Source organism: Corvus brachyrhynchos, unplaced genomic scaffold, assembly GCF_000691975.1.
Source record: "Corvus brachyrhynchos isolate BGI_N302 unplaced genomic scaffold, ASM69197v1 scaffold126, whole genome shotgun sequence".
Classification (NCBI taxonomy): Eukaryota; Metazoa; Chordata; class Aves; order Passeriformes; family Corvidae; genus Corvus; species Corvus brachyrhynchos.
Genome location: NW_008239283.1, coordinates 3,801,050 through 3,824,516, shown reverse-complemented (window position 1 = coordinate 3,824,516; position 23,467 = coordinate 3,801,050). Strand labels below are relative to the sequence as shown.

At 42.2% G+C, this 23,467-nt stretch overlaps 2 protein-coding genes across 2 annotated transcripts in view; both read right to left on the bottom strand.

Annotated features, from left to right (window-relative positions):
• Positions 1-12,322, bottom strand: part of LCT (lactase) — a 17,113-nt gene extending 4,791 nt beyond the window's left edge. Inside the window, exons 1-11 of the mRNA XM_017740273.1 lie at positions 11,671-12,322; positions 10,747-10,826; positions 9,420-9,503; positions 8,650-8,752; positions 7,840-7,915; positions 6,387-7,074; positions 5,357-6,002; positions 2,473-4,032; positions 1,874-2,142; positions 1,437-1,727; positions 388-586 (exon numbers count right to left, since the gene is read on the bottom strand). Coding sequence (XP_017595762.1) covers positions 388-586; positions 1,437-1,727; positions 1,874-2,142; positions 2,473-4,032; positions 5,357-6,002; positions 6,387-7,074; positions 7,840-7,915; positions 8,650-8,752; positions 9,420-9,503; positions 10,747-10,826; positions 11,671-12,322 — 4,648 coding nt within the window. The remainder of the gene's footprint in view (positions 1-387; positions 587-1,436; positions 1,728-1,873; positions 2,143-2,472; positions 4,033-5,356; positions 6,003-6,386; positions 7,075-7,839; positions 7,916-8,649; positions 8,753-9,419; positions 9,504-10,746; positions 10,827-11,670) is intronic.
• A 1,736-nt stretch (positions 12,323-14,058) lies between these two features.
• Positions 14,059-23,467, bottom strand: part of MCM6 (minichromosome maintenance complex component 6) — a 16,537-nt gene continuing 7,128 nt past the window's right edge. The window contains 11 exon segments of the mRNA XM_017740111.1: positions 14,059-15,078; positions 15,688-15,827; positions 16,717-16,884; positions 17,151-17,286; positions 18,370-18,531; positions 19,379-19,507; positions 20,548-20,703; positions 21,290-21,397; positions 21,534-21,675; positions 21,965-22,106; positions 22,508-22,658. Coding sequence (XP_017595600.1) covers positions 14,965-15,078; positions 15,688-15,827; positions 16,717-16,884; positions 17,151-17,286; positions 18,370-18,531; positions 19,379-19,507; positions 20,548-20,703; positions 21,290-21,397; positions 21,534-21,675; positions 21,965-22,106; positions 22,508-22,658 — 1,548 coding nt within the window. The 3' untranslated portion in view covers positions 14,059-14,964.

Here is a 23,467-nt window from a genome sequence, read left to right as displayed (position 1 = left end):
CCCCTGCCACTATGGAGAGCAGAAAGCTGTGTGTTCAGGTTAGCTCACATCCCCTCCTCTTGGTTCTACCCTGCTGCTAAGCTGTGTCCTCCTCCAGCCGTAACTCTTCTCCACAGTCCCCAGAGGTGTTTTGGAAATGAGGTCTACTCTGGGCAACAAGTGTAATCTAGAGGCTGCAGAGGAGGGGTGGAGTAGAAGAGTGGAAGAAGGAGGATGGGTCTTGGAGGTGACAGGCAGAGAGAAAGGACCACAGCAATCCAATCTGTCCACACCACACCGTCTTCCTTGTTCTACCTTTGCAAGCCCCAAGCAGCTTCTCTGCTGCAGCATAAAACAATTGTGCTGACAGTGCTGTGAAGGCTGTGAGGTTATGCCCAGCAGTCTTACCTGGAGCAGCTGTGCCAACACCATAGCCAAGATATGCAGTGTTGTAGGGTTCATTGAGGGTTATCCAAAATTTCACTTTATCCCCCAGCCTCTGGAAAAGGACCTCAGCATATTCCTTAAACCTCTGAACTATAGTATCATTCTCCCACCCACCGACGTCCTGCAGCGCCTGTGGGAGGTCCCAGTGATAAAGAGTTACCTGTGTGGAAAGACAGCAGGACAAGGGACTCAACCAGTCATTCTTGCAGTAACTCAGACTCATTCATGAACACAAATAAACTGTGATTTTGATCTACAGTTACCTGTTCCTAACGTAGTTTGATGTTGTAGCAATCACTCATGCACTCAGTAAAATACCTTTTTGCCAGTTTCTTTAGGGACAGACTAATGAAGATGGAACCTTTTACCAAAAACCACCTGGTGACAGCAAGAACTCATCAGTCAAGGACTGCTGCACCTGCACTGATTCTCAGGTGCAATACAATCCACTAGAACACCTGTCTGGGCTGGTGCAGAGGTATGAGGACAGCTCATAGTCACTCAACAGTGCTAAAAGAGCTGATTGATGCAGGGGTGAGGTCACCATCCATTGTATGTGACAAACAACACCGACCAGTGGAGCTTCCTGACTCCCAGGAAAAGAACAAAGTTACATCCGTCTCTAAGAAAGGCAAGAAGGAAGATCCTGGGAACTATGTTAGTCAGTCTCACCTCAGTGTCTGGAAAGAACCCTGCATAGGTTCCTGTGGAATCTATTTCCAAGCACATGAGGGATGAGAAGGCAATTGGAAACAGCCAACAATAAGGTTACTGTGGTCTTTCTGGGGAGTAATTTCAACATATCCCTACATTCCAAGTTCCTTTTGCTTATTCAATAACCCATGTTTCTTCACAAAATGAAATGAAAAACCATGAAAAACAATTTCTGTGTGGAGAAGGGTATGGACGGAAACACACATGTTGCTCTGAGGAAACACACATGTTGCTCCGAGCATCAGATTTGGGGTTTACTATTTTTTAGTTACCTGAAAGTTACTGGGTTTAGTTACCTGAGGCATAATGTTGGCTGCCAGAAGGGCATCGATCAGCCTTTCATAGTAGTTCAGTCCCATTTCATTGATGTATCTGGTGGTCCCATCTGGGAGGACACGGGACCAGGAGATTGAAAAACGATAGTGAGACACCTTGAGGCTTTTCAGCATTTCCACATCCTCCTCAATCTTGTGGTAGCTGTCACAAGCTACATCTCCAGTTGCATCATTGCCAATTCTCAAGGGAGTGTGGGAATATTTGTCCCAAATGCTAAGTCCTTTCCCATCTGCTCTCCATCCTCCTTCAATCTGTAATTGAAAATGGGGGAGATATTGTTAGCAAACCCAAATTTATGTCTTGGCCTAGCAAAGAATTCATCCTGTTATTCTTTGTGGTGCCACACAATGAGTTAACTCTCCACAGATACTTCAGGAGCCCATATCAGTTTCCTGACCTGGTAAGCTGCAGTTGCTACGCTCCACCAGAAGTTGTCTGGAAACTCTCCATACAAAAATTCCTCTTCCTTGGGCAGTGGGATGCCGTTATTGCGGATGATTTCTGCATAGTACACAGCAGAGCGCTTTGGCGTTCTTGGCCTGTTGGGGTTGTCAAAATCAATCTGGTGCAATCCAAATTTTGGATCATAACCATCCACCCATTCAAAGTTATCCATCAGAGACCAAACGTTGTATCCTTTCAGATTAACACCATCTACCTTGTAAGCTGAAAGAGAAAATAAATGGAGGAGCATCAGTGGCATAATCACACTTTAAATGAATCCTACAGAATTCACACACAAGCACATACAGGCTCCTAGTTACATACAGGTGGCACTGGTCAACTAAGATCATTAAGAGTATCTTCTTGTTGGAGGAAACAAAGCACAACCATGCAAAGGAGATAATAAAAACAAGCACTATGCTTATATTGTGTTCAGACTATTTAAAAACTGATATCAATCGCTTTTAAAAAGTACTCTTCAAAGAACTAAAATAACCAGAAATCTAGAGAGGAGACACACAACACCAACAGAACAAAAGAAAATTCTGGTACCTTTTAAAGCTTCATCAATGTATGTTTTGTAGTAAAATATCCTGGCATTGTCATCAACATCCGATTTGGTCTTTACCCCCACTCCATTCTCAATGATATATATTGGGGGGTTTCCATATTCCTCTTTGATCCAGTTCAGTAGCCTCCTCAGACCCCAGGCCACAGCCCGATGGTCACTGAGAGCTGAGGAAGGCCAGGAGCTGTCAACTGTTTTTGAAAGCTCCTGGTCATACTCGTAAGAGAAGGGCTTCAGACGTGTTGTTGAATGGGTTACAATTTTGGAGGAGTATGTGTTGAAGCAGAAGACATCTGCTGTGCCCCGGATGTATTCACGCTCCTCCTCGGTGAAAACCGGCAGGCGCGACGACGGCAGGTTCTGGAGCTCACTCCTGTTCCCAACTTTCCACTTCATGACCTCGGGGTAGTCCCCATTTTTGAAAATTGGGTGTGTGAACCAACCCACCAAAAACTGCAGGTACCTGTCAGCAGCTTCAATGTCCCTGGGGTCGCTTGGTGTCTTCGGCTCAGCCCAGCTAATGAAGGGGCACAGGGCAATGACCCCTGCCTGACTTGCTCTGTATTTGTCATCGTAGGTGTGGTAGGCCCTGGCATGAGCTTTCAGTAAGATGTGGGCAACCCTGTAGGGAGCACTGCCAGGGTCCTTGACACTGGGTGGGAATGTCCCGAGGCCATAGCCCAGCCAGGCAATGATGTTGGGTTCATTGAACGTAATCCAGAACTTCACCCTGTCCCCAAAGGTCCGGAAACAGAAGTCAGCAAAGCTGTCAAACAGGTCAATCAGCTCATCACTCTCCCAGCCACCAATGTCCTGAAGAGCTTGTGGCAGGTCCCAGTGGTAGAGAGTGACAATTGGAGTGATGTTGTTTGCAACCAGTCCATCAATGAGACGGTTGTAGTAGTCAACTCCGTGGCTGTTGATTGAGTTGTTCCTTCCAGTGGGGAAAATTCGAGGCCAGGACAGGGAAAAACGGTAATTCTTTACCCCTAAGGCTCTCAGCAGGTAAATATCTTCCTCCACCTTGTTGTAGCTATCACAAGCTGTATCTCCAGTATCATTATTGTTTATATTCCCTGGGACATGGGTGAAGTTATCCCAAATGCTGGGTCCTTTGCCATCGGCATCCCAACCTCCCTCTATCTGGTAGGCAGAGGAAGACACACCCCATGTAAAATCCTCTGGGAATGTCCCATAAAAGTACATGTCTCTTTCATGAGCAGTCTGGGATGAAAACTTCAGCCAGACAACCTTTGCTTTGGAGGGAACTTCTGATGCTGGTAAATTAGGCAGCTTTGATGGCACAGGTCGGTCAAACACCACTGGTGCAGAAGATCTGCCCAAGGCTTTGGATGGAAAACCATTCTTTTCAATAACACTGGAATAGAAGTAAGCAGATGCCTTGGGAGTCCTTGGTCTGTTGCTATCTTCAAAGTTCACGTGATGCAGCCCAAATTTTAGGCTGTATCCCACTGGGCCCTCAAAGCCATCAAGCAGGGATCGAGCAATGTAGGACCGAACATCAACAGCATCCAGTTTCACCGCTGCCACAGAAACAACGAGACACTGTAATTACCCACCTGAACATTTCCTGAACACAGCTCAGCACAACAGAAGCAGCACAGCCAAGGATATGTGTGACAAGCCAAGCACTTACAAACGGTTTTAAAGGCTAGAAAAACCTCCCAAACAATTAAGAATATCTGGCAGAAAAAGCAGTCAGCACAGTAATAGGAGCTGGTGATATGCTTAGTGATAGAAATGTGTGAGAAAAGAAGTATTACTCAAGAGGTATCTGAGTACAGGACACTTGTGCCACTGGTATCCCTTCCCTGTGTTCTTGTTTTCAAGCAGATTTCATCAATTTAGATGTATGGTGCACTTTTAGATTTAACACTGTAATTAAAGTGAAACATTGCAGGTATTTAGAGCTTGGCTATATTCCCTGAGCACAGGAGAGCTTCTTTTAGCAGAACAGTGTACCCAATACCAGCAGAGGCAAGTCCAGCATCCCTCCTCACATTGCCTACAAAAAAAAGCACGAAATCTCTCTCATTCAAAAAAAGTTCACTCCCATGTGCAGTCCATCCTCTTTACTTCTGATGAGGCATAACAGCAATGCTAAATTGTGTTTTCTGTAGCTCTTTCAACACTTCTAGGAGTATGTTGAGATCTACGTCAAGAAGATCAAATGCTGATCTTCAGTACACACTGATCACCAACATATTTAATGCATCATATTTAATGTTTTCCTGACAGTATTGTTTAGTCTATCTAGAGAGCATCAGTCAAATCTCTATTTGAAATCTCAGCTCTCTATGCTTGTCCAGAACTTGCCACTAACACTATTTTTATGTCAAACAATACACATCTTGCAAAGATACAAGCATAACTTGAACATTCTACAAGCATAACTTAAACATTCTCAAAATGATTGAGGTAGAAATTTTATGGAGATATTTTCAGTATGAAGTGCTTGCTGCCAGTTAGATCCGATTAATCGGTAGAGGCAGTTCAGCCCCAATTTATGAGATGTCTTCATGCAAGAGCCTGCAGGCCAATCATCTCCAGGGGAGCAGGAGTATATAAAAAACCAGTGTTCTCACAGAGGGACTGACCTTAGGGTCCAGGCTACATTAATACATAAATATGAAAAATGCATTCCAACATCTAAAGAGAATGGAGAGTTCTGTATCTGGACACCAGAGAGGCTTAAGTATATAAGGTCACACTCATTACCTACACAACAGGCAGCTGACATCGCATCACTGTGCAAGTGGTGATGTTTTAAAGTTAACCACCATGGAAGGGCTAGAATAACTACTTGCCATGATTAAAAAAAAAAATAATAATTTGATTTCTCCATACCCTTCAGGGCCTCATCGATGTACTGGCGGAAGTAATCCACTCGCAGAGTGTCGTTGAGAAGATCCCCGGTGTCTCGTGTCGGCACACCACTCCCTGCTATGTATATTGGGATCTTTGACCCGGTGTATTCCTGGGATACAAACTTCAGCAGCCTTCTTAATCCCCAAGGGACCACATGGATCCAAGAAGAGGCAGCCTGTGGCCAGGAAGGATCTACGTGCAAGGAGAAGTTCCCAATGCTCTCATAGCCTGGTGTGCACATCCCATTAGCCCCGGCACTGACCAGGCGGGAAGTGTAATGGGAAAGGCCAAAGAAATCTGCAGTCCCTTTCACCCAGGACTTCTCCTCCTCCGTAAACACAGGCAGCTGTGCGACTGTTGTGAAGCACTGCTGGTTCACTTCCTGGATCTGAGCCTTCAGCATATCTGGGTAATCACCATTAACAAATATGGGGTGAGCAAACCAGCCAAGCATGAACTGTAGGTACCTCTCAGATGCCCTCACATCCTCGGAGCTGGTTGGAGTCTTGGGTTCAGCCCAGTCCGAGTTCAGCACCATCCCCACCTTTCCCAGTTGCTGAGAACGGTATTTGCTGTTATACAGGTGCCAGACCTTGGCATGAGCCTTGAGAATTGTGTGAGCAACCTGGGAGCAGAAAGCAGAGGAAAATGTGTCAGACTGCATTGCATAGAAACTCTTAAGCATTGGGTTTATTGCCACGTGAAAATGTCCTCTCCATCCAAAAGAAAACACCTTGACAAAACAATGATAGACAAGGAGTGTAGGAAGTTTTGGAATAAGCAAAAGAATCTAACTATCCATCAACACCAGCTTTCAGAATAGAAAAATGAAGTAATAACACCTAGCCTCTGTTAACTAACCCATTTTTAACAAGTATCGTAGATCCAACAACCACATTGTTGTCTCAGAGACCACTTTAGGCTTGAACATAGTTAAAGCACAGAACCATCAGAGGAAAACAACCCACCAAGAGTAGCTGCAGGATCCCAATTATTCCTGTGCCCCTACCTTGTAAGATGCTGCTCCCGGGTCAGTGATTCCTGGAGGATGCTCTCCAGTGCCATAGCCAGCGTAGCTGATAACCCAGGGCTCATGGAATGTAATCCAGAGCTTGACCCGATCCCCGAACGTGGAAAAGCAGAAGTCTGCGTAGCTCACAAAAGCATCTATGATACTTTCATTCTGCCAGCCACCAAGAGCCTGCAGAGCTTGGGGCAGGTCCCAGTGGAAGAGAGTCACCATGGGCTCAATGTTAGAGTCTAACAACTGGTCAATTAATTGGCTGTAATAATCAACACCCTTGGAATTGATGGTCTCGTTGGTGCCAGCAGGGAAAATTCTAGACCAGGATAAAGAAAATTTGTACAGCTGGGGGTGAAGACCCCTAAGCAGGTAAATGTCATAGCTGGTTTTATAGTAGCTGTCACATGCCACGTCTGCTGTTTGGTTCATGTGGACATGGCCCCCATGCCCAAACTGATCCCAGATGCTTTCTCCTTTCCCATCCTCTGCCCAAGCTCCTTCGATGTTAAAGGCACCTGTGGATATGCCCCAGAGGAAACCACGTGGGAAAACATCTTGCAGGAAAGAATCCCTCTCCGATTCAGACTGTTCAGCAAACATTTCCCAGACTGTTTGATAGGAGGACCGAGGGGCAAGAACAGCATCTAGGTTTTCCTGCAAAGTATTTGTTTCGCTGGAAATAGAATAAATAGAAGTTAAAATCTCCAAGGTAGATGCATGTGCCATAGAACTTGCAAACATGGAGTATAAAGGAATCATGTGGTTCCCATTCAGGTCACATTAGTCACCTATAGCTCCTTTGACATCTGATCAATCCAACCCTGCTGTCTCCCAGCTGGGACACGAAGGTGCAGGGCAGTGGGGTAACCACAGAACAGCTCTTTGCACAGAGAGTCTCATAATTCATTAGTTAGGCCAGAGGTGCCAACAAAATCCTTGCAGTGAGCAGCAATTTCCCTTGCTACAACTGCTTCATGAGTTTCCATAGGATAAGCTAAAACTAGTCAATCCTGCTACTGTAATCCTTAGCATCTCCCTGCACAATGAGATCTCCCACGTTTCCATAAGCTCAGTTGGCTTCTCCCCTAGGAAATCCTCTATTGGATTTGTTTATTTATAACCACTTTGCTCTTGAAAAAAGCAGAAGGCTTGAAATATGTACTTGTAATTATTGGCTTGAAGGTGCAATTTGGGTAACCAAGGATGAGAGAGTAGAGAGGATTACATTATAGGATTAGTAGCAGGATAGAGGATTGCAAGTAATTGGAAGAGACTGGCTCAGCAGAAAGACAGCCCTTTGCAGCCCCTTCAGCAACTAACAGCAGACTTTACCACTAAAATGTCTTGTCTCTCCCTGCACATAGGTTTCTAGAGGATGCTGTTTATTACTGTACATTTTTGTAGTGTTATATAGTATTACGGTATTTGATTGTAGTACCTCAAAACCTCAGAGAAGTAGTCCAAGAAATCATTAACATCACACCCAACCATACGTGCTTCTTCTTTATTAATAGCTGAAAACAAACAAATGGTAAGTGAGGGGTGTAGTCGTAACTTAGATGCCATGGACTGCATGACCCTGTTTGTGCAATTACACCTTGAGAAACAAGGTGCACTTCATAACTAATAGCTATTTTTCTCAGGTCAAATGTATTGAGTTTTTAATTAAACTTAAAAATGCATACTAAAAAATGATCATAGTATCATAGAATCTCTTAGGTTGGAAAATACCTCTAAGATCATCAAGTCCAACTGATAACCCAGCACTGCCAAACAACACTAAACCATGTCCCTAAGTGCCACATCTATGTTTCTTTTAAAGCCCTATGGGGATGGTGACTCCAGAATTGCCAACCATGCCAATCTAACACTAAACCATGTCCCCAGGTGACACATCTGCATGTGTTTTAAGTTCCTACAGGGGATGGTGACTCCCCCACTTTCCTGGGCAGCCTGTAACAGTGCTTGACAACCCTTTCAGTGAAGAAATTTTTCCTAATATCCAACCTAAACCTCTCCCACTGCAACTTGAGGCTGATGAAAATGACGAAAAGATTTGGGGAAGATTTCCTGCTTCTGCTCCCTCAACGTTCACCATCCACCCTTAATTTTCCAATAAGGCTATAAAAAACCATAAAGTTATTTTATCTAATAGCAGCAGCCTAGATTGGATGATTTGGAATTTCCACCATAATTATCATGCAGATTTTAAATAAAAAACTCTCCTCCTTCTTGAAACATCACTCACCTGTGACAATGGCAGCTGCTGGTATGAAAGGATTCTCTTCCACGGAAGCACAATCAAGGACCTTTAGACTAAAAACCAAGATGTCTTTGTCCTTCCAGACACTCTGCAAAACCAGAAATCAGGGAGCAGTATGAAGAGAAGCATCAGCCATCTAGTAAAACCACGTTCTTGGCATTTTTTGCATTTTACATGGGCAGCTCCTTATCCTGCTACCCAGATGCTGGAAGACTCTGTGCTTATGGATTTTAAGAATGCAAAAAACTATCAGAGGTTAATTTATGTAATAATAGGTACCAGCCTACAGCATCACTGATGTTGGTGCTGCCATGAGATCTAATCCGTTAATAAACTCACCCTCAGCAACATTTCTAGCACTGCCTCTGCTGATGAGGAATGTGAAGTTTGGTAGCACCGTTGTAGAGCCCATGCTAGAGTTTAATATCTTTCAGTGTACAGGTATTGGCCTAACAGCTTATCAAACACTTAGCATGCGAGAGAGAAGGTTTTTCAGTCCTGGACAAAAGAATTCTGCCATTCCAGTTGTTAATGCAGCAATAATAAGCATTGACCAAGATAATCCTTTCCAGCACTTTCCATCAACTGTTTTTAAGTCAGAGTAACAACAGAGAAATGAGCACTTCGCAGCTGCTTCCTAGTGTAGCTCACAGAAAGTCAGAACTGTTTAGACATGCATCACAGCACATGAAATTCTGCTCCTATTTATGTCCTGTTGTTTGCTGCTATAATTCTAATGCTGTGCATAACATTACCTGGAATTCACTCAATTTCTTGTAGAAATCTGTTTCATTTCCACAATGGTACTGAAGGCTAAGAGACACAAAGTCTACTGAATCCTGGAAACAAGAAAAAGAAAAGAATCATGCTGGAGGAAAATGGGGGTTTTTTTAAGTATTACATTAAAAATACATAAAACTGTGTAAGGTTTGATAAAGACATATTTCGGGAGTAAGAAGCCATACAGCTGCATGGGAGCCCTGGACAATATAATGAGCCCAAACTGGATACTGTATGGGAAGATGTGTTTTGCGTGTCTCTTACTAAAAAAAGAAGAAGTTAAACTAAATTAAATTCTATTTTATGAATTTAATATTAATGATTTACAGTTAATTTCTTAATTAGTAAGATTATGTTTATGATTAATCAGAGAAACCTTTTAAACTGTGTGGTTCAGGTAGGCTTTATCAATAACCCTTGGTTGAAAGTCCACTTCAGAAATCTTTAATCATTCCATATCACGAGGGTTTTCCCACTAGAAGTCAACAACCTTAAAGGAACAGACTGCATTCTCTTATTAAACCAGCTGATGAAGTTGGAAGAAAACTGATAAGATTTCAGTTTGTTTTTCAGTCCAAGGTTCTCTTCTAGTTTCATCAGCTCATCTAAAACAACTTCTTTGCTCTCTCTACAAACCACACCTTGCTTAAATCCTTGCAATGTCACACCTACAACGTTGCTTGACCTGGTTCTAAGGTTTGAAGGATTAAGCAAAAAACCCCACAGTGTCATCTGTGCACTGTATCCTACATCAACATCCTCTGGGTGAGGACAGCTATGAACAGGGAACTGGATCTTTAAGAAAGGATGTCATTGCCTTTGTAGAGATTATATTCTCGTGTCGTGCCATCTCTGTGAAACTGCATCACTTTTAGCACAGCTCAGACTGGGATTTAACAAAATCAGCAGATATTTTAAATAGCAGCTAATTAAGATAAAGTATTGATATATTTGGTGGTGCTTTAAGTACACCTGCAAAGAAAATGGTAACAGGTACACTTTTTGGAGACGCCTTGTCATTTAGCAAGTATATTGCTAAAATTGTCAATTATGAGAACAAATTTGTCTCCATGTGGCTTAATCAGTGCCTACCAGCCAAGAAAGGATGCTGAAACAATTTTTAAATCAGCAAGTTTCACATAATCAGACTAATCCAATAATTAAAGCTTACCAAACTGTTCAACTGATCAACCTGCTAAAATCTTATTTAACTTGCAACAAGTCATTTGATCCCATACATAAAAACAAAGCTAAATCAAGGCAAATTTATATAATTTTGGAAATATTTCCTCAAGGTGTCACCTGAAGAGAAACTGAAAGCAATTCTGATGGAGTCATGTCTTGGACAGTGCTTATTTCCAAAGCAATGGACAGCTTTCCACCTTGAGAGAGAAAGAGGCAGTCTGCTAGTAACATATTAAGGACAAATAAAATTTCAGTTTACTGAAGTTATTTTAAAACCAGTTTTAAATTGTTGAAGCTGTGGAACATCAGACAGTGCTCCAGGTAGTTGATTTTAGAATACCCATTGTGGTTTCAATGGAGAGCTGAAGAAGGTAGAAATTCAAAGGCACCATTCAAATTTTCATGCCTTTGTGATGGTTCTACAGTTTTCAAATTTTTTTAATCCATTCTATACTGAATGCTTCTGAGATGCTGGGGTGGCAGGAACTTGGAGGGACAGGAGATGCAGGAGGGAAGATGGGCAACTTCCAAGGGCTATCACCAGATAGTGTGAACTGTACAACAAAGTATTCCTGACAAATGCAAGAATTAAAAATTTGGGAAAAGAAATGGTGACTCAGCCAGCTCTACTGGTTGTCTGTCTGGGACAGAAAAATTCCAAGGCCAAAGAAGGCAGACCCAAGGTGACAGCTGCTCGGAAAATCCCAGGTACCCATCATGGAAGAGGTGAAATTCTGTTGCTCTGTGTAACACCAGTAGATTTGGGATTTAATTACTGTAAACCCCAGGATCTGCAACAAGGAAAGTCAAACAAAGGACATTGCAGACTTCCTCACAGTTATTATCGCATAGAAGACTTCTTGTGCCTTGTTTTTTCACACTTTCAGGTACATTTCAGAAAGGTTTTAGTCCTTCCTCTGCAGGTCAGAAAAAGGTACACAAAAATATCTACACAGAGACTGCATGTAGCAGTTGCCATTTAATTCCATCATGAAATATTTATGAGTCATATTGAAAAACCCCTCTCCCTGCTCTCCTTACCCACTGGTGAGATCATCTCATGGAGAGTAGTGTAAAATCCTTCATGAGCAGCAGCCACAGCCTGGACTTGTTCCTGGGGGTCATTGTAGGGCAGGCTTTGAAGGACCTCTGGCAGATCACTGAAGGAGAGCCATGCATCCACCAGGTCCCCAAAGGCATGGAAGCTGAACTCTGCATACTCCACAAAAAGCTTGTTAAAAGCCCTGCCATTCCTCCCGCTGGCCTGCGCGGCCACGGCGCCGGGCACTCGCCCCTGGTGCAGAACCAGCACGGCTCTGAGGCCTGCAGCAGCCAGGGCCTCCAGCAGCTGCCGGTAGCACCACACCTGGGCTCCATCCGCCTTCGTGGCGTTCCCCTCGGGAAGAAGGTGAGCCCACGGCAGGAGGACTTTGTAGTGCGTCACCCCGAGCTCACGGAGCGGGGAGAAGTACCGGGGCAGCTCGGAAGCCACAAGGTCTGGCTGGCACTGTGCTGCAGCCATGCCAGGGCCCTGCTGGTCCTTGGGCAGGACCTGGTCCTGCAGACCCAATCTCTCTGCCAGCTCACTGGGTAGAGGCCCAGCAATGGTGATAAAATTCCGAGCAAATTCCCCATCTATCCCAAGGCTGAGAGACGCCAAGAGAAAGATGACTGTCTTACAAATCAGGTCCATTTCTGAACCTGGCTTCAGAAACAGTTATTCCACACTACTTATACTCTAGCAGAAGTAATATTTAACTGAAATTGTCTGCTCCACAGATAAGGTTCCCTGAACTAGCTGACATGGGAATAACAGACCAGGACTTCCAATCAGTAGATAAACAGGCAAATGGATGAACACAAAAAACACTCTCACTCAGTTAGAGAAAGGTAATGTGAAAACATTTTCTGAGATGCTCACGTTTCCCTTTAGGCTTAAATATCAGTTGACATTTGCTAATATTGCCTTCCATTTAGAGGAAGATGAAATAAGGAGATAAACTTTCCTTCTCCTTTTGGCCTTTTTCAGCTTTAGAAGAATCCCAGCACAGCTCTGGGTGCAAAAAACAACCATAGCAGAGTTATCTGCATGGCTGGGGCTGGGTCCACGGCTTAGGGCATGGAGGGCAGCAGGAGGCACGTTTGCTCTCTAATTCCTGGGTGGATAAAGGAAATCTGAGATGTGGTACCTCACCCAGTTGGAAAAGTGACTCTTAGGTGAATTCAGGCAGCAGCAACAGTGTGCTTCCTCCTACCTAATAACATCCCAGGAATCTGAGTCTCATTTCTTTGCTTTCCAAAGCACTCCCTCCTTCAGCCCTGAAAACACTGCTCTCCTGGCTGGGTGGACACATTCAGGTGACCCACTTGAACTGCTGCAGGGCAGAGGTAACTCAGCTCTTCTACATTTCAATACAGCAAAACTGAAGAGCTGAGAACATTTTTAAATCAACTAAATACAAAATCCTACATACCTACAGTGAAATGGTGGGTCCATCTCAGAGTTCATTTCCTTTAATAACTAGAATTTTGTCTAAAGTGTACCTGGAATCATCTGGGCAAGTTCTTGCTGTCAAGCAATACTGATCTTTAAGTTACAGCAGAAGACATCTCTCAACATTTGCTGTTACTCAAACCTTATACAGAGATTGTAATTTGTGTACTTTGATGTTATTTCATTCCCAGATGATTTTTTTTTCAGGAAGCCCTAAACAGCTCGCCGTAACATTGTGCTGACTGCTCCAAAGAAGTTCCTTTCACTCTGATGTCTGAATAGCAAGTCTGAACAGGAACCTTAGAGCACCACCTGGTGCTTACTTTTCAGTACAGCTGCATTAACTCAGAGAAAACCCCTCTCAGCCTACAGAACTGGGGAAAGAAGCAGAAAAAAATACTTTCTCCTACATGAAGTGTATTTATTTTCAAACAAAGATTCAGAGGAGGGGAGGGGGAAACGCATAATGAAGGCCCAACATCTTCCTATCCTAATTTTGAAAGTAAAGGAGCAATATAGAATAACATGAAAATGTTGTTGCAGCTGGGTGGCTTTTTAAAATGAAATAATGAAATGCAGTTATTTGCCAAAATGTGGTTTAGGAAAGAAATGAGTGGAGAAGGAACTGCAGTTGGAGTTAGTGCCCAGTGACGGGGTAGTGCTGATGACAAATATTTATAATTCCCTCCGCTCCTTAAATACAAGTGTTATCTTTAATGATATGCTTAGTAAGACCAAGGTGTATCTCTCCAAAGCTGGGAGAGACTAACAGGAAAAAGAATACTGTTTTACAAACCAGCTCCATTTCTGAGCCTCCTTCAGAAATAGTTATTTCACACTATTTCTAATTAAAATATGTAACTTTGCTATCTTTCATGCTATTACAAATGTTTCTTAGGCGCTGGTGTCAAGTCAACAAGACAAATATTCAGGTATTTTCAATTCTTAATAGATTATTTAATAATCCCAGAGTTTACAGTAAAAAATTGAGAACAGAAATCTAAGCCAAGTTCTCATATAGAAAAATCTACAAACAGGTTTACAAATATAGTCTTAAAAATCCCTCCAAAATAGTGGCAGTTCTCAATTCACTTACAAGTCAAGACCTTCATCAAGGTTGGGGTTTCTGCCCTGCTCACTTAAAGCTTTGCTTTGCGCTTGGCTATTTGCAATTTTCTACTTTACATATGCAACAGGAGCCTGTGCATCTTTAGCCCATCTAAAAAGAAAGAGAAGCAATCAGTTTCTCATTGTCTATTACTGAAAGTTAAAAAAACTTCTTGAAAAAGAGCATCTGTCATCCAGGAAATTTGATCTTCCTTAAGACATTAAGCATTTAGATCACTATTTTTTTCAGCCTCAAATTACAGGCATAGAAAACAGCAATCTCACATGTGAATAACAACAAATCCACCCCCAAACATCTCCAAATATTAATGAGCTTTTATTTATGTTTAGTGAGCTTTTATGTTAAGAAGAAAAACAGTAAAAAGCTGTAGCATAAAATGTCTATTAAATGCAACAGAAGAACAATTAAAATTAAGCTTATTTAAAACAGAAACATCTACATAGCCTGATGGTGAAAAAAGCTATTGGATGATTCTCCTCTGCATCCAGATGATGGCACTGAAATTCAGAGTTAACAGTGAAACTAATATCTGTGTGTCATGTCTTCAAAAGCTTTCCAGGTATATTCAGTGTAAATGAGAAATCACACATTACTGACCACTCTCTGGAACGTTCATAGGAATTTAAGGAATTAGCCATACAGCAACCCCTGCAAGAAAAGAATCCATTTTCCAACTTGTAACCAGTCAGTTCTACAATCCCATTCTCAGTCCTCAGTCTTCCAGCAGATAGTTTGGGTTGACAACCAGGTATGGATCATCATCAAAAGTCTCCTCTTCACTGGATCCTCTCAGTCCTGACTGGGACAGTTCAATCAGAATGTGGTCCTGTAACAGACAAAGATTTGTGTTAAAACAAGGGCAGAGAGGTTTGTTTCTACTCTTTGAAAGGCATTTTTATATTGGTAGGACCTCTTATTAATTACTTAACCCTTTCAATTGTGAACTCCCTCTAACAGATTCTTAACAACAGCATTCAGAGGAAATCTCTTCTATGTTGTATCCTTTCTGGGAACTTTCCAGCCTCGTGCTTTCCAATCTAGTGGGTTTGTGTCTTTAAAAGTGTAAAGTAGTTTATTTTGTCATAGTTTTTCCTCCAAAACGCCCTCATACCCCTCTGACTCAAGGCTAACAATTGAATACAAATGTTAATTGTATTTCTGTATCCTAATGTATAACTAACATTATAGAAATACAGAAAAATATCACACTTCTATAGTGACATAGTATAGAACTTTTACTTATACCCATCTCTAATTTATTTCAGTGTTTTTTCTGCAATTACAGTAACACAAAGAAGGCATTTATACTGCATCAGTCAATATCATGGAAGAACAAAACCGATTTCTCCAAACAGGAATATATTCCATTAAAAATGAAACACTGCCCTATGTAAGTTAAAACCCTTTTTCACTATCCACACATCTCCATACATACATAATGTGTAAGTCGGTGAATGACCCTCTCTATGATCTTCTTTTTATTTATTAGTTCTTCTTCAGATTCAATTTCAGATTCAATTTCCTTCAGATACCAATTAATAAGTTCACTCCTCTTTAGTGCTGCATCGTCCTCTTCTGCAGAGAAAATAATTCGCATAAACTCAGCAGCAGTAAAATAGCACTTAAACCAAACAAGAAAAGGATTTATACATTAACATTTACAATGCTGAAGAGAGAAACATGCTTTTTAAAATATTTAGGAAACATCAGACTTTAGGGGTTTTTTTCTTAAAGCACCATATTTTTCACAGGAGGGTGTTGGGTCATGGTTTAATTGGAGATAATTAGATTGAGAATGGAAGCTTTCAGTTCTATGCACCCAAGTGGCTTCCAAATCCCATCAGCTTTCAGCTTCAAGAAAACCAGTGGCAAGGACTCACATACCTTCCTCTAAGGGCTAAAGAAAAATCACTGTCACACAAAGCCAGAGGAGTCATCCTTCTACATGTAGTCAGCATTTGAACAGACACTGTCATCCCCACACCCTTCCAAAAGCTTTGTAGCTTTAGTATCTGCTAAGAGACAACTGCTGCCTTTCATTGCAGGAGTAGCCTCATTGCAACTGAAATATTTTAGCTTCTGAAAAACTAATCCAGCCATTTGCTTAAGACAGGATGTGGTTGCTGGCATGCATTAAAGCTCCTGCTCCAGTTTTCACTGTTGCAGACTCTTGTAGCTTGGTCACACCATTGTGTGCTACAAATCCTCTTCTGGCTCTGCTCTGTTGACTTGCTCCCCAGCTTAACGGGTTTTGACAAATGATTTAGATAACAGAACTAGAAACTCCGAGAAGTCATACTTGCATCAGCAGATGTAGTATTGTCACATGAGCACAGGTCCACACCTGACCTCACAAGTTTGTTGTCTCACAGAAGTGAAAATCCCATGTACAACAGCAAGAGATGCAGTAACAATTGCTCCCTGAACTTGGGGTTTGCCTTCTTTTTAATAAACAAATTCTTACCTTCTTCTGCTTTCCTGAGGTGTAGCACCAGGAGATTAGAAATTCGTCGGTACTCAGAGAAGCCCAGCTTGAGAGAAGCTTTGGGTGCAGCATCCTTGTTCACATCCTCAGAATGGCCATTGATCCCATTCACAAGACCATTGACCCCAGCTGGAGCTTCTGCCTCACCTGTTTGGACACATGCCCAGGTTTAAAGCTGCAACATCTTTTAGCTATTTAATACTCTGAGCCACTGAAAAGCCTTGCATTGACCAACCAGGTGAGCTGGTGAAGGAGGCTGAAGAAGCAAGAGAGTTAAGAACAGGAGCCAAGATTTCTAGAGCTCATTAGATGAGACAGGCGAGAAATGGAAGAGAAGCACAAACTCCAACAAGGTAAGCTGTAAAGGCTGGAAGGACTTTCCCCTTTGAAAAAACACTCCGTAAATAATTTACCATTGACTCCATCTTGGTCCTCTTGATCCTCCATTTGCTGTTCATCATCTTGGTCTAAATTGATGTCAGGAGTCTCAACTCTAATGATGGACTTATTTAAAAGCCTGAAAGCTTCCTTCACATGTTTTGGGTGAACCTGAGGAAGATTTGAAAATACTTAGGCACAGTTAAATAGGCACAGGGGCTCTTTTAGTTTTCCATCAGCTCCAGAAACTCATCTCTAACCCTGATAAAGGGCTTTTCTACACATCTCACCTGATGAATCCTAAGCAGTAAAGACTGGGCAAGTTAAATTATATCCCACTACAAGCATTCCAAGGTCATGCAAGGTTATGGAGGGAAAAGCAGGCTGATTAATCTTTCAGGGTTTAGCAATCATGTGGAGTCGATAAAATTTTTACTAAGCCAAGAACATTTGGGAGAAAGATCAGTGGAGCAAGAAACATGAAAGAAATGGGTCTGAACAGAGACAATACGAAAGAAAGAGAGATGTAATTAATGATACTCTCCTCCAGAACTGAAAAGCAAAAACTGGAAAAATCATCTGTACCTGAGCCATAAGCTAAAAGCTATCTTGTTTCTTTATAAGCTAAATTTAATTTAAAAGAACCCAAAGGGTGTCCTTACACAACCAGTGAGCAAGGTTCCATCCCTGTACATGTCACATAGCCTCTAATCAACATTTCAAAAGGCTGCTGGGTTTTAAAGCAGGGACTAGACAGGCAGTAATCACACTACAGTCAACAGCCAGAACACAATGTGCTTTTCAGCAGTGGCTCATACGAGTAGGAGCCCAGATCATACACACAGATACTCCTGGGGTGGTCCAGATACTTTGATGAACTTTGGCTTTTTAGACTGCAAATGGAAGAGAGCCAAGGGATTACAAACTATGAAAGATCAGGAAAGAGACTGCTGACAGCCCTGGCTAACAGTAGTAGGTGACTATCATGATTTGATAGGTAGGAGGCTGAGAGTGCTGACACAACTGTGATATAAAATTATGCAAGTTCCCAGTTTGGACCAGATGACCTCAGTTTTACAAGTCATCTCTTAAAAACAGTGTTTCTGTCATACAAATTCAGACTGAGTACGGCCATGACCCAAGCTCTCCTCCTCACCCACAAGACTATGTCCAATACCAGAGTCAAACAGCAAATGCAGAACTCCCACACATTTCCATAAACATTTACACAAACTTCCATCAAGCCCCTGCTACCTCATCACAGCAGTGCATCCTGGCCATGGCCTCAGACAGGCGGATCATGCTCTCCAGCTGCCTCACTGTGATCCTCCAGGATGACTTGGTCACTCCAGAGCCATCGCGCTGCCGCAGCCGCTTGTACTGCTCCACTATGAAGTCCTCAGACTCCTTGGATATCTGTGTGGCAGCAAAAAGTAGTTTCAGTGGTCAGAGTACTAAAGTTTTCTCTTCTTGCATTAGATTGGCAGGTCCCAGCCTTTTCTGTACTGGTTACTGCTTTTATCTGAAATATTCTATGCTTATGTGGAATAACACGTACTCTACATAAGTATAATGACAATCACATTATGTTGAAATTATGTTGTAATAATGATCACACTTACCAAGGATAATGATATTACAATAAGTATATAGCTGCATTAATTATTTTACAGCAGATTTTTAAACAATTTCTATTTTTCTGTTCCACTGGCTTGTTTCCAGGCATAATCCATGTCTGTCCCTACTAGATTGCTCTGTTATAGACTTCTGAAAAATCCAACACACAGCCCATCCAAGCTGCTACTTGGATAGACCCCAACAAAATCTGTAGTAAGACCAGTTTCCCATGTTCTGTATTTTACCAAAAAGCAAAGAAATATTGAGGCACAATACCCTTTCAAAAAAAAGATACAAAAACTGATTAAGTAGTAAGTCTATAAAATACAAAAAACTGCAGCAGCCATGTCAAATAACTCATGCCCATGAGGTATGACAAAGCTATGAAATGGCCCCTCAGTTGTTCTAGACAAAGGTTAAGAACTGCCACTGATTACAACAGTCTCAGCTTCCGCGTTTCTGGAGTTTAAGAGTACCAGGCTCCAAAATACGCTCTGTTTCTAGGTAGTAACATGAGTTTATGGCTCCTTCCTTGAGAGAACACTACCCCAAGTGTTTTGACATTTGCGGGAGAAAAGCCTACGGCAGAGTGACTGTTCCCTTTGGCTTGGACAGAACAACTGTTCCACAGTATACTTAAAATTACCTTTGGTTTAAACTGCCGTGCAAACAGCAGATACCTTCGGATATCATCCAAGGAATAGACGCGATCAACAGACTCCTCCACTCTGGAATGCAGATCCACGATGCGCCTGGCGATGGCGTAATCTATCACCTGGATATTGGGGCTCTGTCAGATCACTTGCACAGCATCAGCCAAAGAGCAAAACAACAGTTCTATTCTTCCTTCCCATTCCCCTTGCTCACTTGTGATCCTCATGGCAGAGCTAGTCTTTCCAGAAGCCCAACGTTCTGCCAGAAGGCCCAGGAGAATGCCCTGGGGGTTTTTAATACAAGCAAACACAGCAGAGCAGGGATAAAAGGCAGTTTTAGGATTTATGACCTCTTGGAACTCTCCTGGGTTACAAGTTAGCCACAGAACAGGCAGAAAGCAGCACTTTGTAGCGTGGGAACTGCTTTCTTCCTTTTCAGCCTGCTCTGTCTCTCTCACCAGCCCCTTCTCAATTAGAAAATCACTCTGAGCAGAACAGTGGCTGAACCAACAATAATCTCTGGATCTCATGCGTTCCCAAGGCAAATGCCACATAGACAGGTGGCAGCAGTCTCAGCCTTAGTGACCAGCCATTTGTAAAAATGACTAATGGTGTTAAGTTTGCAGGTCAAACCACTGCAGGATGAAAAGGCAGTGTCCTCGTATTCAACAGAGCATGTTCAAATTTGTACTGCCAGCTTTTAGCTGCACAGACAGTGCAAAAAAGCAGAAGCAAGACACTCTCATGAGATTTGCTTCACTTATAATTGCAGAGGGCCACCAAGATGGTCAGAGGGCAGGAGAACATGATGTATGAAAGGCTGGAAGAGCCAGGTCTGTTCAGCTTGAAAGGAAAGCAACTGCTTCAATGGCCAGCATAGATGTGACGGAGCCAAACAGTTCTCGGATAAGAGGCAACCCACGTGAACTGGACCATGAGAAATTCTGATTAGATATAGAAGTTATTATTATTTGAACATATTAGAGTTGTCAAGCATTGCAGGGGCCTGGAGAGACTGCAGAATCTTCGTCCTTGGAGAAATGCAAAACTCACCAGGCCAAGGCTTGGCAAACTGTTGCAAATCTGTCTGAGCATGAGGTTAGACTAGAGACCTCCAGGCATCTTTTCTGACACAAACTATTCTATAATTCCTTGAAGTTACCTCATTACATTCATCTACAAGGATGAAGAAGAGATCAAAGCGGGACATGATGGGAGCTGACAGGTTGATGTTCTGTTTCAGTGACTTGGATCTGTCATAGCGGCCACCAACTGGGTTTGCTGCAGCCAAAATGGAGGTCCTGGCATTCAGAGTAGCCTGACAAAGGGAAAAAATAAATTAAAAAAAATTGTAACTGCGACCACTTCCTAAACCAACTCATTGCAATCCAAATAGGTCAGCATAACATCTTTTAGATAGACTTCAATGGAGGTATTACAACAATTGCTCCTCAAAAGCACCCAAACTCCACTAACAAACCCTTTCTAACCAGGTCTCTGCTCCAAGACACAATCTGATGATCAATATTTTAACATTGTCCCATTCTTGCCAACAATACTGAAACAAGCCCTTAAAACTGCTTTCACAATATCCTGTTTTTAGCAGCACAAACACACACTTCTACAAACACACACAATTCTGTAACCTTTTTTGGGGTTGCTTCAAGGTTAGGTTTTTCCCATTTTCTGTTTCCTGTCCACTACTATCTCTTTTTAACTCTCAGTAACATTTCTGGCCTTTTTTGGGTATGTGCCACAAAAACTTTGCAACAAGTGATTTCTGTCCTGCCACAGTGAGGCAGCTGCAGAGGTGACATGAAAATCTGCCAGGTGAAGCTACATCAGTACATGTAACAAACAGTCAGGTGATGCTACAGACTACACAGAGGTGTAGTGCAAGCTACCTTCACTCCAGCTTTAGTAATGGATATTGTCTGCTGTTCCATCGCCTCATGAATGGCTACTTGATCCCGCACATCCATCTTGTCAAATTCATCAATGCAACAAACCCCCTGCAGCAGAAGAATGAAAGCAAGTGACCCAGATTCAATTTGGAACAAATAAAGATCATTAAGACAATTTAGGACTCTCTGTCATTAATCCAACCCATTCTTGTGATGCAGGAAACTCTCCCCTTCCCAGACTCACGTTATCCGCCAGCATCAGTGCTCCAGCTTCAATGACAAATTCGTGGGACTCCTCATCTTTCACCACAGCCGCCGTCAGACCCGCGGCACTGGAGGCTTTGCCACTGGTGTACACAGCACGGGGACTGAACTCATCCACATGCCTGTGGAAAAGAGTAATAAAAACCCCAGTATTTTATCTATCTCTGATATTTTAAAATGAGCAATTAATTTGTATTTTTAATATCAATGTATTTTGAAAGTATTTGGAAATTCCTATGTTGAGTTTGCTTCAGCCCTGTTCAAATACTTCAACCACATCCACACAAGCTCTGGGAATTATTCTCAAATATTTTACTTCCTTTTCCTCTGTTTAATACAGCAAAAGGCAGAGTGCACATTTATAGCTCTAGTCACACTGGACAATATTTAAATACTGGGTTTTAATCTTACTTTAGAAACTGACTCTTGGCTGTACTTGGATCACCAACAACACAAACATTGATGTCCCCACGCAAAGAAGTGCCTTCTGAAGTGGTCTTGGGAACACCTCCAAAGAGCATCAGCAGGACGCCACGTTTTACTTCATCGTTACCTGCCCCAGAAAAGACATTAAACTAAACATCCAAAGAAAACACCACATTTTTCCTATTAAAAAAACTTCACCCTACTAGAATTTTTGAGCACTTGGGCACATCTGCTCAGAATTCACCTATTTGCTAAACATCCACCAAAACCTGTAGAGTTCAGTAGCAGAACACCCGACATCAAACCCAACCCTTTTGACTGGGCTTGCAGGCCTTAATGATTAAACACCACAAACAGTCAGGGAACAGATTCTCTTTTTTTAGCACAACCAGTGCTGAGGAGGAAAGTTTATAGTAGTTGGCACAGGGCTTTCAACCTTTCCCAAAATGACACTACAGAGACAGCAAAAGGAATTAATATTTACACAAGTGAAATTTTCCCTCTCTGAGGCCACAAATGGATTCTTACCATGGATAGTGGGGAAGAGGCTGGTGCACAGATTATGGTAAAGGTTCTTATCTTGGCTCATTTCAAAAACCTTTTCCCACTCTTTCACAGACATTTGGTTTTTAATGCTTTCTGCAGTCTGTTCTTCATCTCGGAGCTCTTTCCCACCAAACTGAACAAAGGAAATAAAACAGTAATAAAAGTAATAACAGGATCACTAATGAATGTGAGCACTGCAGACAGGTCACAAAAACTTGCTCTGTAAGCTGGATGGGAGGAACACATTCTAAAAAGCTGCCCTTAGGCTAAGTAAGCTCATCACCTTATACCTTTAAAAAACAATAGCCAATTTCCTAGCAGGCAAAACCAATGGTGTAACTTCAGTTAGTGAGAAAATCCCAAGTGAGTTGCTTGTACAGAGATTAAAAAGAGTAAAACCAATATGACTTCCTTTGACTAAAATTGTCTTTGTAAGCATTCTTACATTAACTGGATCCAAAGTCTTTTGCGGCTCTGAAATAGGGGCCAGAAATTTCTACTCCCAGAACATAACAGATACTCTTTTTATCGTATGTGATAGTGAAGCTGTTAGCAGAATGATAGACTACAGTGCCACACCATGCCAAAACCCAGACACAGTCAGTATTACTCATTGTGTTGCAGTAACATCCCACAATGTCACTTGATAAACTAGAGGGAACAAAAAGGATCCCTGTTTTGCCTGTGACAAAACACAGCAATGGGATTTTCTGGAAGGAAAGGAAATGCTGCAGAAATGAATGTAAGCTGAATGGAAATACAAGGGCCAGTCAGCTGTTTAGAACAAATTGTAACATTGGCGAATAATCACATCTGTGAAAAATGCTATGAGTGACAAAGACAAGAAAAGAATCTTGCTATGTAAATTCAATGAAAATACAAAGACAGTCAAACACACACAGGAAGGTTGCACACACGGACATTTAAAGCTTTACCCATTCC